At 40.9% G+C, this 15,548-nt stretch overlaps 1 protein-coding gene across 1 annotated transcript in view; it reads right to left on the bottom strand.

Annotated features, from left to right (window-relative positions):
• TRPC5 (transient receptor potential cation channel subfamily C member 5) overlaps positions 1-11,648 on the bottom strand; it is a 73,033-nt gene extending 61,385 nt beyond the window's left edge. The window contains exon 1 of the mRNA XM_026848695.1: positions 11,254-11,648. Coding sequence (XP_026704496.1) covers positions 11,254-11,631 — 378 coding nt within the window. The 5' untranslated portion in view covers positions 11,632-11,648. The remainder of the gene's footprint in view (positions 1-11,253) is intronic.
• Positions 11,649-15,548: the final 3,900 nt, after the last annotated feature.

Here is a 15,548-nt window from a genome sequence, read left to right on the forward strand (position 1 = left end):
GTTGATATTGAAATATACCGGTGATTTCAATACAGCTGTCCCAGAATATCCAGCTGAAGAAAAGGCTCATTCCTTCTGGTGTAAAATGCTCAGGGATGTGCCTGTAAAGCCAAATAAAGTCTCTGCCCCTCAGACTGATACTGTAAACCAGAAAAAATGAGTACCTTTTAGTGCCTTGTAGCGAGCCAAATACCGATACAAGGTTACCAGGTGGTACATATTAACACTGAAATAGGTATCTTTGAATTAAAAAATAGCATGATGTAATGCATTACTACTGCATAATGTGAAAAATCAGATTTGTGATACCTGTATAACCAACCTTTTTTTCTCTGCAACCAATAAATAAAAGCAAAACACAGATATATCTGCTCTAGATTCCTCAAATTTTAATTTGGCTTCTTATCCATGTGTTTAAAAATGGAGGTAGACCCAAGGGATTAGTTTTCAGAGCTAAACTGAAACCTAGGGCGTTTGACAGTGGCAGAACTGCATCAGAACTTGTGTTCAGCCATGTGTTTAGGAAATGCAGCACAGCCAGAAAGACTGTCAAAAGATGTCACCATTTGTGGCTGATGCTACATAATAACTTTTTTGTTGGGGATTAAAAAGAGGAATCGAGAGAGAAGCCTTCAGGAAAGGATTTTGCAAATAGGCGTCTAAATGGCCTATGGCAACTTATTCCAGACAGAACACACTCTGCTCTAAGCCACTGTCCCTTTCTGATGTGGGTGGAGGAAGTAAAATGAGGCACTTGATGAAATGAAGACAGAGTGCAGTCAGTGTGGAGTTTATCCTTCAAGTCACAGAGGGATGCTGTTAAACAGTTAGCTTGTGTTTGAACCTCTTGTATTTAAAATGAAGTGCAGTCTTGAGGTCTGCTTTGCCTTGAATTCCTGTGTCTTGCCCCAGCTAGAAGTACTGAATCCAGCAGGAAGAGGGACTAGCAAGTGCCTACCGTTATTTAGAGACTGGTGTTGTGCCATAAGCAATTGCACCCTCTTCTGGTTATGGCTTCTCATCTGTGTCAGAATGGTTGAGAAATCATTGTAGTCACAATTTAACACGTTCTGCCACATTATCTCTATGATATGACCAACTATCAAATGAATCTTGGTTTTATTGTATGCTTACATAGTCAGGAGTAGCTGAATAATGACACTTGTCCAGTTAAAAACAAAACAAAACAAAACAAAACAAAACAAAACAAAACAAAACAAAAAAAACCCACCAAAAAACAAAACATGGGACAAAAGTTTGGGACTGTTAAAAATCCAGACATTAACGAAGCCACTAAAGAAAAAGTGTCCTAAGTGACTTTGACATCAGAACCTGGCTCACAGCATGTTATGGATCTACCAAAGCCTTGCCAAAAGGCAGAGATTCCCTGGCTGCTTGCTAGATCTTTTTCCTGAGACCCTGTGATACCAACTCATATGTAAATCCGGTATTGCTGACATGTGAGTAAATTAATTGTCTCCTGAAGTCGCGATAGGCAGACTAGTTCATATATGGCTGAAGCTGGGTTCTCCCCATTTATAAATATAAAATACTGTTTGTTCATTTTTTACCTTTCTTCATTACTATTTTAAGAGTTACTCTGTGATAGGAATAGGTGTTTTGGGGAAAAAATAAAGACCAAGGCCCATTTTTAATGTTGTTTTTAAGTTTGGAAATAAATTTTGTTAAAGAGCTTACTTAACCCAGTCCTGTAAAATTCTTAACTACACTAAAGGCCTTGGAACATTGCCGCACCTTAGATTTTTTTTTTTTTTCTTTATGGAAAGCCTTCTCGTGACACCAAGCATGCTGAAACAAAGGTAGTTAGCTGGAAATTTGCAGGTTGTGTTCAAGGTAATCTTTGTTTTATTATGGCTACTCTTTTTCTAATATTTTCCAGGATTTATTCTGGGAGGGAAGAATTGTCCAGCTTTTTAATTCATTTTATCTCTGCATTTTCTATTATTAGTGGTAACAAGGACAAGATGTGCTAATATAGGCTAATAATCATGCTATCTATAGCCTTTTGTGTCATCGTTGTACATAAAATGTCCTTATTTCCTGTAATTTATTACTGCGTGTGGATGAGAGATGTTTCATTAAGTTTAGGTGAGGTAATATGTTGCTAACAGGGCTTGAAAAGGGAGGGCTGGGGTTGTGTTCCTATTCAATCACATTCTTTAAAAAAAAATAGAAAAGAATCAGATTTGATCATAAGATAACTCCAAGAGGAGCGAGTGACTGCATCTGGTGCCAGCCCAGTACTGTCTGATGTCGCACAAAAACATCTTGATGCTCACAAAGCAGGAGGCTGCGTTTCCCCCCATTTTGAGTATTAAGCTGTGCTTCTGGCACTGTTGTTAAACTAACCAAGAAGACACCGTGGCTTCTGAAAAGACCCCAGAGTTTGTGACAGCAAGGAAATTACAACTTAGACAGGTGGCAGGGTCTCACATGAGAATAAAATCTATGTGGTTGTGATCTTCCTTTATTACCACTTAGGCAGTGACTTCCTTTGTTATTTCTAATGCTAGGTAGTTCAAAACATCTAGCTAATTATATGCTCCTCATGCTTCAGAGATTGCCTCTAACTCATCATCTGTCTGCCTGAAGAGTATTTAAGTGGAGCACATGAGCCCTCTCGCACTGCCATGCATTAAGTACCGACGATACACGTGACCCTGAGCCTCTTGCAGGCCTGAGCAGTTTTCCAACATGTTCTCCCAAGGCACTGACAGAGAGCACAGACCTTGGATTACAGCCTTCCCTTGCTGTAACAATGCAGAGAGAAGGGAGAATACTGTTCTCCATCATCTTGCCTTTTTGATGCCCCCCACCCCACCCCTCTTGTTGCCATGAAAAGACTGTCCATCACTGGGATAAACAAGCCATAAAGGTGCCGTTCCACTTTGTAAACCCAAGCACAGCTCTATTTAACAGCCAGATAAGGACTAGGGGACTCCTACTAAATCCTCCTGCAGTTCTTTATAGATCCCAGAGCTTTGTTTCGTTGGAATCTGTAATTTGTTATGTTCAATTTCCCCATACAATGAAGCTTTCCTTGGAAAACGGGTTCCAATTATTGCCCCAGGCAGACTCTCCTGCATACCTGTACCAGTGAATCTAGATAGCCATGTCAAAAGCCCCTTCTGGGTTTCAGAAGTCATACAGATGAGGGGCAAAAACATGTGTTGTGTGATGTCAGGGGGCTGATGTAAGGGAGCAGCTAATGCTGTAATCAGGGCTTATGAGCAAAGGTTGCTGAGTAAACTAGGCACATTAATGGATGCTGGGTAGGTAATGAAATATGGTTTTTTGAAACTTAACACCTAATCAAGAGATCTATAGAGAAACTGAAAGTTTACTTGTGTGAAACACAGGAATTTTTTTCCCTATAAATAGCTTGTGACAGGTAGTCCAACCAGCTGAATCCCATGCACCCATGACTCCAGACTGAAAACACACTGCTGAACGCAGGCAAGTGCTAAGAACACTCCCACAAATTAATAAAGATAATTCCCTGGGAAGTCCCTTTTATAACAGCGCATTCCCGACTTTTCCACCTGTCTGTGTTAAATTACAAACATGACACGGTGCTGCATGCTGTGATGCAGTTCTTGGCCTGATCCCACCAGCTCTCCTAGGAACTAAGAGACTTTATGTTGGCCCAGGAGAAGCAGCCAGTGACTTGTCTGCCACTGTCAGGTGTCTGGTAGCTGTCACTGCAGCCTGTAAGACCTCACCCCAGTGCTACTCATTAGGTCTATGTGATAGATCACCCCAGTTCTTTGTTTTGCCTCACACCTTCTTCGCTTAGTTTTAAGGTTTTTGGGGGAGGAAGGCAGTGGGGAGAGAGGAAAGAAATTCCCAGTTAAATGTAATCATTAACTGAAGTGGTCTTTGATTTCTCTGTTGTTTAGTTTAATTAGATGGAATTCACTTCGAAGGCAGCCGCCAATGTCAAAGGCATGTTAACTATAGCTGTGAATTATTACTGCATCAATAAAAATAATGAAAAGCTTGGATGCTAGCAGACCCATTAGGCTTTGGAGCAGTAACAGCTAGTTTTCTGTTTTCAGACACAATCTTTCTTCCTTATTGTGCCTTTCAAATATTTTCATAATGAGAACTTGTGGCCAGTTTTTCTCAACTGCTTCTATTCTTCTGAACCGGCTCTTCCTCAGAGTGTATCTATCTAACCAAGTTCAGCCTTCCTTTTTCATTTTGAACCTCTCATATTAACATGGAAATGGCTGGTTTGAGTCATATCAAAGGGCACAGTATCTGCACTGAGTCATACCAATCAGCCTGTTACCCTCTCTGTTACAGTGTTCAATAGCAAGAACTCAATGAGAACAGGTCATGCCTATAGACTTGATACAGATGCCCAGGTTTCAGCAACACCTTCCTGAATTAGTCGATCTTTCTAAACTTAAGGAAGAACACAAATACTGCTGCTATGCAATGGTTAACATCACAGAAGGGCTACACAGGTCTGCTTGCACTGGTTTTGATTACCTTTGCAAATCTCAATGGCACTGGCCCTTTTCATGACATTCCAGAATAAAACAGCACATGCACCCAGAATGTCTACTGCCACCACCTAAGCAAGCCTTCTTTGTTCAGCCTGTATGTGAGCAATCTCCCCCCATTCATCCTCAGCTTATAGGTTAGGAGTCAGTGCTGCAAGGTTTAGCAATTCTCTCTGGGAAGTCCACAAGTCTCTCCTTCCCCTCTAAAAGAAACATAAACCTTTTACTGAAGGAGACAGGATAACATTACTCACAGCTACAAACCCCAGATCCTCTGGTCCTGCCCCAGGGAACCTCTCTGTGCTTTGCCTGCAGGTGAGAGATCCACAGTAACCCCTTCAGCCAGGCCATGAGGAACACCAGCTGCTTCTAAAACTCTTCCTTCTAATAGCCTGAAGAATCTAGCTTTTATATCATGAGATACCTGACAACTGATCTGCTTCCTTTGACTTAAAAAAATCCTGTCAGTGATTAGCACAGGGCTGACAATGCTAGCGATATGCTTGTACATTTAGTATCAGCAAGTCTGCAGAAATCAAGGGCCACTGACAGTAAGAGCTAAACTTTGCACTGGACTCTGCACACAGGACAAAGAACTCTATGTGAGTAGGAAAAGCTAAACCACATTGAATCAAGAAAGTTACTGGATTTGGGCAAGAATAAAATGGTTTAATGTAACATAATTTCTGGTTCACAAAAGATTGTCTCTAGGCTATGGAACTATACTATTTACACAGAGATTAAGGCAGATTTTTATTCATCAACTCATCTGAAAGAGGATTTTTGAGGTCAAATTTAAAGTTTGCTAATACTATCAAGTGCAGCAACCTTCCACCAGCAGGTATCGGATGAGCAACCAAGACTGCAAACTTGCCTTTTATTCTCTATAATTTTCTCTTCACAACCATATTCTTCCAGGGTTTATAACTGTAAAGCTCCTTCTTTTGGAAGGTTTATCGATAGGTATCTGTTGAGATATCATTGATTCAGAACACCTTTGGATCATCGAAACAAACGGAATCACAGTCATAAATACTGAGATCCCTTTTCATTTTATTCTCATTATTGAGGAATTGCATTTGTAGTCCCATCTGTGAACCAGATTAATTTGGAGCCATCTGCCATGAGCAAATTGCTAATTTTGGCAGATACCAGAGAGATGCTAGTATCATCCTTATGTAAACATTTGATGTCAGGTCTGATTGTTGTGAAGAAAACAGCTATCCATAAAGGTGCTTATGGATACACCGTGAACATGTCTAATTCTGATGACTGGTTTACAGCTTCTTAAAGAATGGAAGGAGAACTCAGCAGTCAGCACAGATTGTGTCTGGTGTGCTGCAAACACACCCACTGTAGCAAGGCAAAAAACTATGTGAGAACTGTGCAAACAGAGCGCTGCCCTGTGAGCTGTGATCCATGTTTAGTGGAGAACAGGGACCACATCACAGGATTCACATGAGAGACTATTAAAAAAAATGCCCCTGAAGACCTCATCTGGAGTCAAAAGGAGAATTTGTACTGATTTCAGTGGGCTTCAAAATGTCTGGAAATACAACTATTACTAATGATAAATTGAAAGTAAATGAAGTATGTAGGGAAAATGTGAATTTTCAGACATGTATTTCCTCCTCTTTGCTGGTGCAATTTAGGTGCAGACTCCAGCCTGGCTAAAAACATAAACCACAGTATTGATGTTTGTATAGTAAAAAAAATTTCTGATATGACTTTTAGGAAAAAAGATCAAATAGGTTGGGAGACAGAAGATTTTACTGGAAAAGATAATTTGTTCGACAGGCTTCATATATACATTCCCTTGCGCCTATGGTAGTACTGAATAAAAAAATATAAGCAAGTAATTTCAAGTTTCCTGTAATTTCAACTGCACAGGACCCCAGCCAGCTCTCCGGTTTTGATATGTACCTATAGAATAGTACAAAAAATCTTGTTCTGCCATTGTATGTATTGGACCTGTCCTGTACACAACAACTTTGCAGTTTAACATTCCTACCCCAAATAAGATGAGCCACCTGACTCAATAAGCTTGGGCCAAAGTCAATACTGCACCTGTGTGTGTTGTTTTTTTACTATTTCTAACCCAGCCCCACTCCTTCTGATGATTATTCAGTGATTTTTTATTTAAATAACATGACACTTATCACGTGGAAGACCTGAGTATGAATTGCCATGCCAAGCAGTCTGCAGCACATGTTATACTACTCTTCTGCCACTATGCAGTACAGTATCAGACTCTTTACTGTCCTGAAAAGCAAATAATAACTATCAAAGCACCAGATTAGGCTCACTTTTATTTCCTGGGGAATACATACTCACTGACTATAAATTTCCAGGAAACGCCACGCTTGCATACCCTTCAGGTTCCATGAATATTATTTTGTTTTGTTGTTTGTGTTAATATTCATGAATAGGCTGCTTTCTTTCCAAATGTCTGTCATCTGTTTGGGAAAAAACAAACTATCCTACGATTTAAGTGACCAATCAGCAATACAAAGTGACTGGCCAGAGGACTGAACTATGGGTTAAAAAGAAAGCTCAGATGATTAATCGGACTAAATTACATAACACTTGGAAATAACAAGTGCACTTGTAAAAATCACAGAACTAGAAAAGCTCTTCTGTTACTTAATCTATTTTGAAAAGATAACTAAATTTTCCTTTATTTCCCTGAGAATTCAGGTCTTAGTGTTGTGCCAAGTCTCAACCATGTCCCACTGAGGTCAGCAAAGCTCCTACCTATGCTGCGGTGGGTGGGCATTGCTGTCACAGCCTGGGGCACTACATGCCCTGCATACAGGCATCCTCCATCACACTCAGGACTATGTTTACACACTGACAGTGGGGAAAAAAAAAAAAAGAGTGCACCTCAAAGCATGGTGTGGTAAATCTGAGGAGAGGTTAGCTCTGATGTGGAGAAGAGAATGGGTCCTTTAAAGCCTGGACTTTAGTCTTTGCGGGGAGTAAAGCATACCAGCACACCTCTATGGTCTTCCCATGGTAGCTGAAGTAATGCTTTCACCGTGATGACTCTCTCACTGAACCCAAAATCTCCTATAGGTGACAGTATCTTTCAAAACAGCTGTAACTTCATTAGCCATAGAGTTAATTCTGGCTGTTAGCTGGTGAAGCCTTCTTCCCAGGTTTATCAAGACACTCACAGAGGAGTACCCCAAACCATGGCTGTAAGTTGCCAGGACCGGGCAGAACAGATTTGAGGAGAAATGATAAGTTCTTTAAAACAGCCTGTGAGCCTTGCTTGGAGGTAAACCTAAAAGGAAATACATCTACTCGAACACATCACTGTTCAGCATACTCATCTATCATGTGCTTTGTAGCAGCTTTTAGAGAAAGATGGTTCATGTTCCTGGCTCTCATACGCTCCACATGTAAACAGAGTAATTTCTTCGTCTCCCGAGACACCCCTTACATACACAGCTGCAGTGTGGGAGAAGCGTGTTGTTATAGTTACTGGCTATGACTTACCCCTGCCATTGTCATGGTATTTTCAGTAAATGCCACTTAAACAGCAGTCTAGCAAAGGTTTGCAGAGTAATGACTGCCTGCATTCACTTAATAACAGGACACAAGCATCTCTGCGTCCCAGTCTCTTCACCCATTTCTCCCTGTCCCTTACATCATGAATGAGACACTGATTATCTTACATAAGGAACACAGCAAAGGTCACTTCTTATATTTGAAATTTTTTTTCACTTCTGCTCCCTGGAAAGGTCAGCATACAGGGGAAAAGCAGAGCTCTTCCCCTCTGGCAGCTCTCAAGAGACAGGTATGGAGTGCCCAGGACACATCACCTTTTAGAGACACTGTGGCTAGTGAGCAAAAACGCTTTGCAGGTCAAGTCTGTAAGGGGCCATGGTTTTCTACCTTGTTTTGGGTCTATCTTTTGCTAAATACAGTCACTGTGACCCCACAAGAGCTGGCATAATGCACCCTGTAACACTTTTGGTCAAGATTGCGGTACAATGACAAGGTTGTGGGAATGAGCAAAGATACATGCCCATAAAATGGATTATGCTGAATGATGCTATTCAGCTGCTTTTGAGATGCAAAGACAACAATTAACTGAGCTGACGTGAACGGATGCAAATAGGAACAGCTCTTCATGCCTGGCACTTAGAGAAACAAGACTTTGGTATACCATCAAATAGTAACTTCTCAGAGGCCGACAGCAGGAAAATGGGGACTAACAGGTTTTCACAGACCCCAGACTCAGATGAATAAAGGTGATGTACTGAACATTTGAGAGACAGCCATCAGAAGATGCTTCTTCTGTACTTTTGCCCAGGGTACAGCAAAGAGAAACAGAGAGCCCCTAATTGGAAGCAGGCTTCTACAGGAGTCAAGGAGCTGTTTGTTCAGGCAAACTGAACCCTGTGTACATTTAATGAATAGATTATACTAAATCTCATAGATAAGAAGTGCTGTGACACTATCCTACAAGTTTCTCAGTTAGACAGAAGGCATTTCATGAAGTGTGAAATTTTATTACTACTCAACAAACAAAGCAGGTTTTCTATATGTTTTAGAACATATAAGAAGCTGTATGGGACAAAGCTAATGTGATTTATCAGGTGCTTTTTGTGAAAGCAATTAGGTATGGGATTCCCAAAAGAGTTTCTGAGAAAGGGTCCAGCAAAGATAATTACTAAATATGTATCAATACTGCTGCGGAATTAGCATCAGAAACCTGTGTACAGAAAGTCCTCCTATGCTAACTTTGTGATTTGACAAGCTAACCAACTTTGTCCCAAGTTCGCTTAAATAAGCACTTCTTTCAGTTTAATGTTAGATCACGCTGCATGAAATAAATGTTAATTGCCATCACTGCATGAACAATCAGCAAAACTGCTGAAATAGAAGTCCAGTCCTGCGGCCTTCGACTGGCAAACATCTCCTGCACTCTACAGAAGAACCTGAACCGCAGCCAGGGAAGTTAATCCTAGTTTGTACATAGGATCTTGCATCAAGGCAGTACTAGTCTAAAGCGTACTGATGAAATCTGGTCTTGTAACAAACCTCGTAAATAAAGCTGAAACTGGCACTGCATCTCTTCTCCCACACACATGTTCTCCTTCAAGTTGTAAACTGCGCAGCAGATACAAACCTAGCTACAGAAGGATAGCTGCACACTGACAGAGAGAAAAGGCAAACAGACCTACTATGAAATGTATCGCAGAACTAGAGGCATAGGAGCTGAATTTCAGCTGCAAAACATCAACCTTATCTCATGGACCTCTGTCTCTGTCCAGTTAAGCCAGCAAGGCTGTGAATTTAAGTGGACACAAGCTTTTGCATTCAAGAGTTTACACAAATCCACATGAATCCCATCACTTGCTTTCCATGACATTTCAGAAGAAACTTGTCATTAACTTGCAATAATTACTGGCAGTTCCTCATGCTACTGAAAAAACCCTTTTCTTCTATTGTACTTTCTGTCCTGTTGGCCTATAGGATGGTCAAACTTTCTAAAAGACCAAGAAAAAAAAGCCTCATTCTCCATGTATGGTTCATATTTTGTTATTTATATTTTGTCAGACTAAAAGCTAGTGCTAGTATTTCCATTTTTAGGTCTGATAGAAGAGAGTCTTCATCTCTAGTGCTTAAACCACACATTTGAATCACATTGCTACAGCATGCAGAATGCTGCTTTATCTAAGTATTCAGCTGAACACTCCTGCATGTTGTCAGGGTTGATTTTTATTGTTTGCTTCGGCTACATAAAATTAGTATTGAAAAACTATGTACTAAAGGACCTATCCATTGAAAACATTTTCTTCTATGATTGACTGGTATTAATCGTTTTCTTTTTTCACACACAGAGGGATGTGTTCAAGTAGACTTCAAAATGAGGGTTGATATATCAAGGATTATTCAAGTTTTTAATGTTCCTTTCTAAGCAGTGAACTTGCAAAAATTGCCAGTAGTCAGTAATGCAGATAAACTATTCTAGTTACTGGCAGCAGTACTTGCAAATGAAAAAAGTTACGGACAGTGTGATATGTGACACTTGAAGTGACAGGAATCAGACTTTGTGGTTTTTCACAAAAGATCCTTATGTAACTTACTGATGGCTTTGTAGCTAAGGATCCTTCCTACAAGTCATAGTTGTTCGTTGCTCAGATATATAGCTGCTTAGCTCATGAGGTAATGTTATGTACTGCCTCAGCATTTCTGAACTAGAGCTCTCTGGAGATGGAGACCAAGATGATATGTCTGTACTACGGCTAAGTACTGAAACCTAACAGACTGTTTGCTTGCTTACAGTTATTTATAAGCTTGTGTGTTTTCAGGATTTACTTATGAAAAGTAATTCCACTTAATAGCAGTACAACAGCATGGCAATAATTCATATTTATAGATTGTAATATACTTTCAGACAGTCCTAAATTCCTTTACAAAGTGCGCATCTATAAATCAACCTATAAATCAGTATGTTCACAAACACTGTAAGACTGAAAAGAACACTGAGTGAAACTGAAAATGCTGAGTATTTAAGTCAGGTAGAACATGTTTGCTCAGACTGGAAAGTTATCATCCAAACAGGACTGCCCACATCTACTCTGGGCACTTAAAGCAATGGGCCTACATTAAAAACTTTATGACTCCTGCACAGCAGCCCTCTGTGCAGTACTACTTTTCTAATGCAGGATAATAGCTTAAAACTGAACTGGAACATTCAACTAACCTGTTTCTCACCACTTGGCTTTCTGTAATTCAGCAGCAGTTCCACAGCTCCCACCACCTCTTTCCGTATTGCATACAGCAGAGCATCTCCCACATACACACTGTGGCTCAAAAGCAGCTCCATGATCTCCAGATTTTCATTCTCTATGGCTATTAAAAGGGCACTGCGACCAAGAGGATCCATACAGTTAATGTTGATGTTGTAATAGATCTCTGCCTCTTGCAAGGCATGTTTCACACTGGCATAGTCCCCCTTCTCCACAGCGCTGAGGTAGGCCTTCTCTTCCAGTGAGAGCTCTGCCTCCGCTCGCACAATCTGTAATGGGATCCGATCTCTGTACGGTGAATAGTTTACTTTTTTGTAGTATAGCTGGGCCATTGTTCATAGTGACCGGGCAACCTATGGGGGAAGAAGAGGCATGCATAAGTGACAAAGCAGACAAGCAACCCCCATCTGTTCCTCACAGGGGACCAATTTCCAAAGGTCCCTCATGGCAAAAGCTTCCAATCCCTTTACAAGCTGTTTTATTCTCAAGACAGTGACTGTAACACCCCTGAGCAACCCCACATTAAAAGGCTACCTGAAAAATAAAGGTTACACTACTACTCAGAAGAGGTATGCAGAATGACAGACACTCAGTAAATTTTTAAATCTGGTTTACACACTATGCCATTGATTTCTTTTATCTGGTCAGAAGCATGATCTTGTATCTATTGCATGTGCAAATAGGTGGATTTGTCACCTTTGCTTCATTTCCCACCCTGTTTTATTCAATTTCCTCCTTTTTCACTGCTGAGCCATGTCTTCAGCATCTCTGAACTGTCAGTGATGGGAGCCACTAATTTACACCCTCCTATTTACAGTAATAAGATTTCTTTTGATTATTTTTGCAGCTTATTCTCTGCTTCCATCTCTTAAAATAGGTTTTTATTTTTCCTTAATGTGTACTCTTTGACTAGGTCACAGTTTTATTTTTAAAGCTTGCATGTTTTTAAACATATTTTCTCACTCTCCTCATTTATAAATAGGACCTAAAGACAGGCTGATGTAGAAAGCCACCGCCCTTGCTCTCCAGAGGCAGCGATGTTGTTTATGGTCCAGGAAAACAAGAAGTAAACCCTGCCCTGGAACAAGTGTAGCAAACTGAATGAATTGCTGTTCCTTCCCACAGCTAACAGGTGACTGACGTCAGGAAACACGGGCTGGACAGGTATTCACATGTAAGGGAAAAAAAGAGTATGATTATCTACCTCTGTCTGGCATCGATAAACCACATTAAATCGGGACCAGGGGAGACCAGCTGCTGCAGCTAATTGGATGACTTACTGCATCTCCTTGCCCAAAGCTCAATGGTTTCCTGCAGCAAATTAGCCAGAGTTTTGTTCCATTTTAGTGCCCTATCCAGGGAAAATAGGAGGTTTTGATAAAGAGATAATGAGAAAGAGGATCTTGTGGTTCAGGTGCCGAACCAGGAGTGAGACGCCATAGGTTCTGTTTTTACCATCCCACTGCATGCCATAAGGCAACCGTCTTCAGCAGAGCCAATTTGCATTTTGCCTTCAGCTCCAGTGTAACAGGCCCAGTGCGGCGGGAGTGGGTGGATCTGAGCTCCAGCCCAGCTGACACTGCAAAATAGTGGGTGGTTGTAGCATACAGCAAAGTTACATCTGCGAATTTCCTGGGGAGCCAGAGATCTGTAACAACGAGTTTGGCATCTCAAAAATCTCTTAGCATCCTGGTTTCCTACAAGTATGAGAAAAGTTTTTGTTTCTTTTATTTGCAGAGTTACAGCGATCTGCACATATGCTTCAACCTGAAGACACACAGGAAGGCGGTAGAGGCAAAAGGACCTATGATCTGAATAGAAAGCATCATAAATATATTGGCTTATTTTCTATGAAAACGTTATGCCACTAAAGCTTTTAGGACTAAGAAACAATCTTGAATGACTTAGGAGCTTGAAGTCTCAATAAACTGCATGCATAATCAACTTCTCTGATTTTCAAAAGAAGCAAGGATCACAAGTCATTTTTCAAATGTTGTTTTTGAAAATGTTATCCCTGTGGGGTCCAGCCAATTCCCACTGAATACTGACAAGACACAAAAGGATGCAGAACAAGTGTGATAACAAGTAAGGACCAAAGAGATCTTTAAGAAAGTAAGGATAAGCCCAATCGGGAAGGGAAATTTTGTCCTCGTGTGACAATCCAGCTCACAGGAGCAGGGGGCAGCAGCAGTTGTGGGAGATCTCCAGGGGGAAATCTGCTGACACCAAAAAACCTGAGGGATTCTGGTGACAAGTGCAGCTGCTAAAATGGAACCAGGTATTTTTCACTGCTCTTCAGTTTAATTGAATGTTTTGTAGATGATGAATAACATTTGCAATGAGTTATAACAAATGTCACCTTATGAAACATCATGACAGAATTGGATCCCTTTCCTTTCCAACAATTTTATAGAAAGAAAGGAAAGCTTCAGATATCTTGACTTCTCGGTGAGATCTCACCTCCCAGTACAACCCCAGTCCAAGAAAGCACTTTGTTAATATTTCAAGCACATAAAAAAGTGCAATAAAACGAAACAGGAAAGACTCACAAAATTAATCATTTGCCCTGAATTCTTCTCATGCCATCATCTGCACAGCCTAACAAACAGACGTTGCTGACTGGGTTTGGAAATGATAGCATGCAGTATCAAAACAAATATATGCCTGTCTGGATTACATGGAAGATTTCAGCAAAACCTTTAGCTGTTGAGCCACCCCTCAACCTGAGATCCCGTAGAATTACAGATGGACCTTCCAAACCTGATGTCTTTCTTTTACAAAACTGTAGCAGAGCAGCAGTCAAACATCTGGATAAAAAAAAAGAAGAGCCCAAGGATTACTGCTCTCTAGTTATTACTTCCCAACACCACCAATCTTCTGGAGGCAGCACCTCTTGGTGAAAGAAACAGACATTGCTGGTAGACCCTAGACCACTTGTTTGTCCCAGAGTGGTACTGTCTCCTGCTTAACAATTACAAAATGACAAACATATTGATGAAATCCAGGTAAGAAAAGGGGTAGGCAATTCATACATGCCTAGAGAGAAGAAACAATAAAGTACCTGAAAGGTAGCAAAAATAGAAGCACAGTCACACTAAAATTTTGAAATCTGTGCAGAAGGCCTGAAAACACACATTTTCCATATGAATTCTCTGCACAGAGAGGCATTTTACACTACTTCAGTTAGTATTTGGGGCAAGGAAAATTTTTTCCAGTCTATGCCTGATTGCAGATGACTGGCTAATGCAATGGTGATATCTGCAGCACAAACAGGTGTAGAAAAACTAAGAAAACCAGACAACAAACTACACAAGGGAAAGAGGACTTTCTACTCAGTTTGCACTCTTACCACCTCTCTCCAGCTGAGTTGCACTTCTTCCTGAACTTAGTCCAAATCTTCAAGCCATTTCAGCCTGACACCACTTCTATGTCACCTGCCACAGAAATGAGAGCTGTAGCCCCTGAAAAGTAGCCAGAAACAGCTTGTCTGGTGTGGGGAAGGAAGGTTTACAGCTACATTACTTTGTCTAATAACACAGAATGTTTTTTCTATCCCTGTAAAAATTTCTCTGCATCTTCCAACACTCAGTTCAGACATATCCTCTGCAACAATAAGGCCAAGTGAAATGGCATCACAGCTGCCACAGGTGGGGTTTGCTGGGATCTCCTGCTGCCTGCTTTTGGACTGGACTCTTGGGATGAACACATTACAATCACACGGGAATGGCATTACTTCAGTTGAGGGGTGAAAACAATGGCTTTTGTTGAAAACTAAGTGCCTTTATACATGTCACCAACAGTAAGAAATCTAAAGTCAGCACTCTCTACAGACACTGCACTGTCCTCAACACCCTTCCGTGTCTCCCACCCTGAATCACGACTTGATACCAAACGATCAGTGCATCACACTGATGTATCGTGCCCAGGTGAACCACAGATCGCTTCAGCACCAAGGAGGAACAAACAGAAAGAATGAAAATTAGCTTTATTTTCTAACGTTTCTTGTCAGAGAACATTATGAAAAACTGCACAAAATCTAGAGTGATGTGTGGTAGCATGGGAAAAGGCCAGGAGGGCTGCCTGAGCAATGTGTAAGAAACAGTGAGGAGAGGGCAAGGAGAAAGAAGAGCCAGGGGAGTTGCACTGAATAGTAGCCATTAGCTTGAGATGTGGTTAATGAAGATAGGCAGGCAAAGGTCACTCAGCAGCACTGCCTTTTGTCATTCAGAATTTCACGAGTTTCTACTAA

This window comes from Athene cunicularia (assembly GCF_003259725.1).
Source record: "Athene cunicularia isolate RWA chromosome 4 unlocalized genomic scaffold, athCun1 chr4_part3, whole genome shotgun sequence".
In the NCBI taxonomy this organism is placed as follows: domain Eukaryota; kingdom Metazoa; phylum Chordata; class Aves; order Strigiformes; family Strigidae; genus Athene; species Athene cunicularia.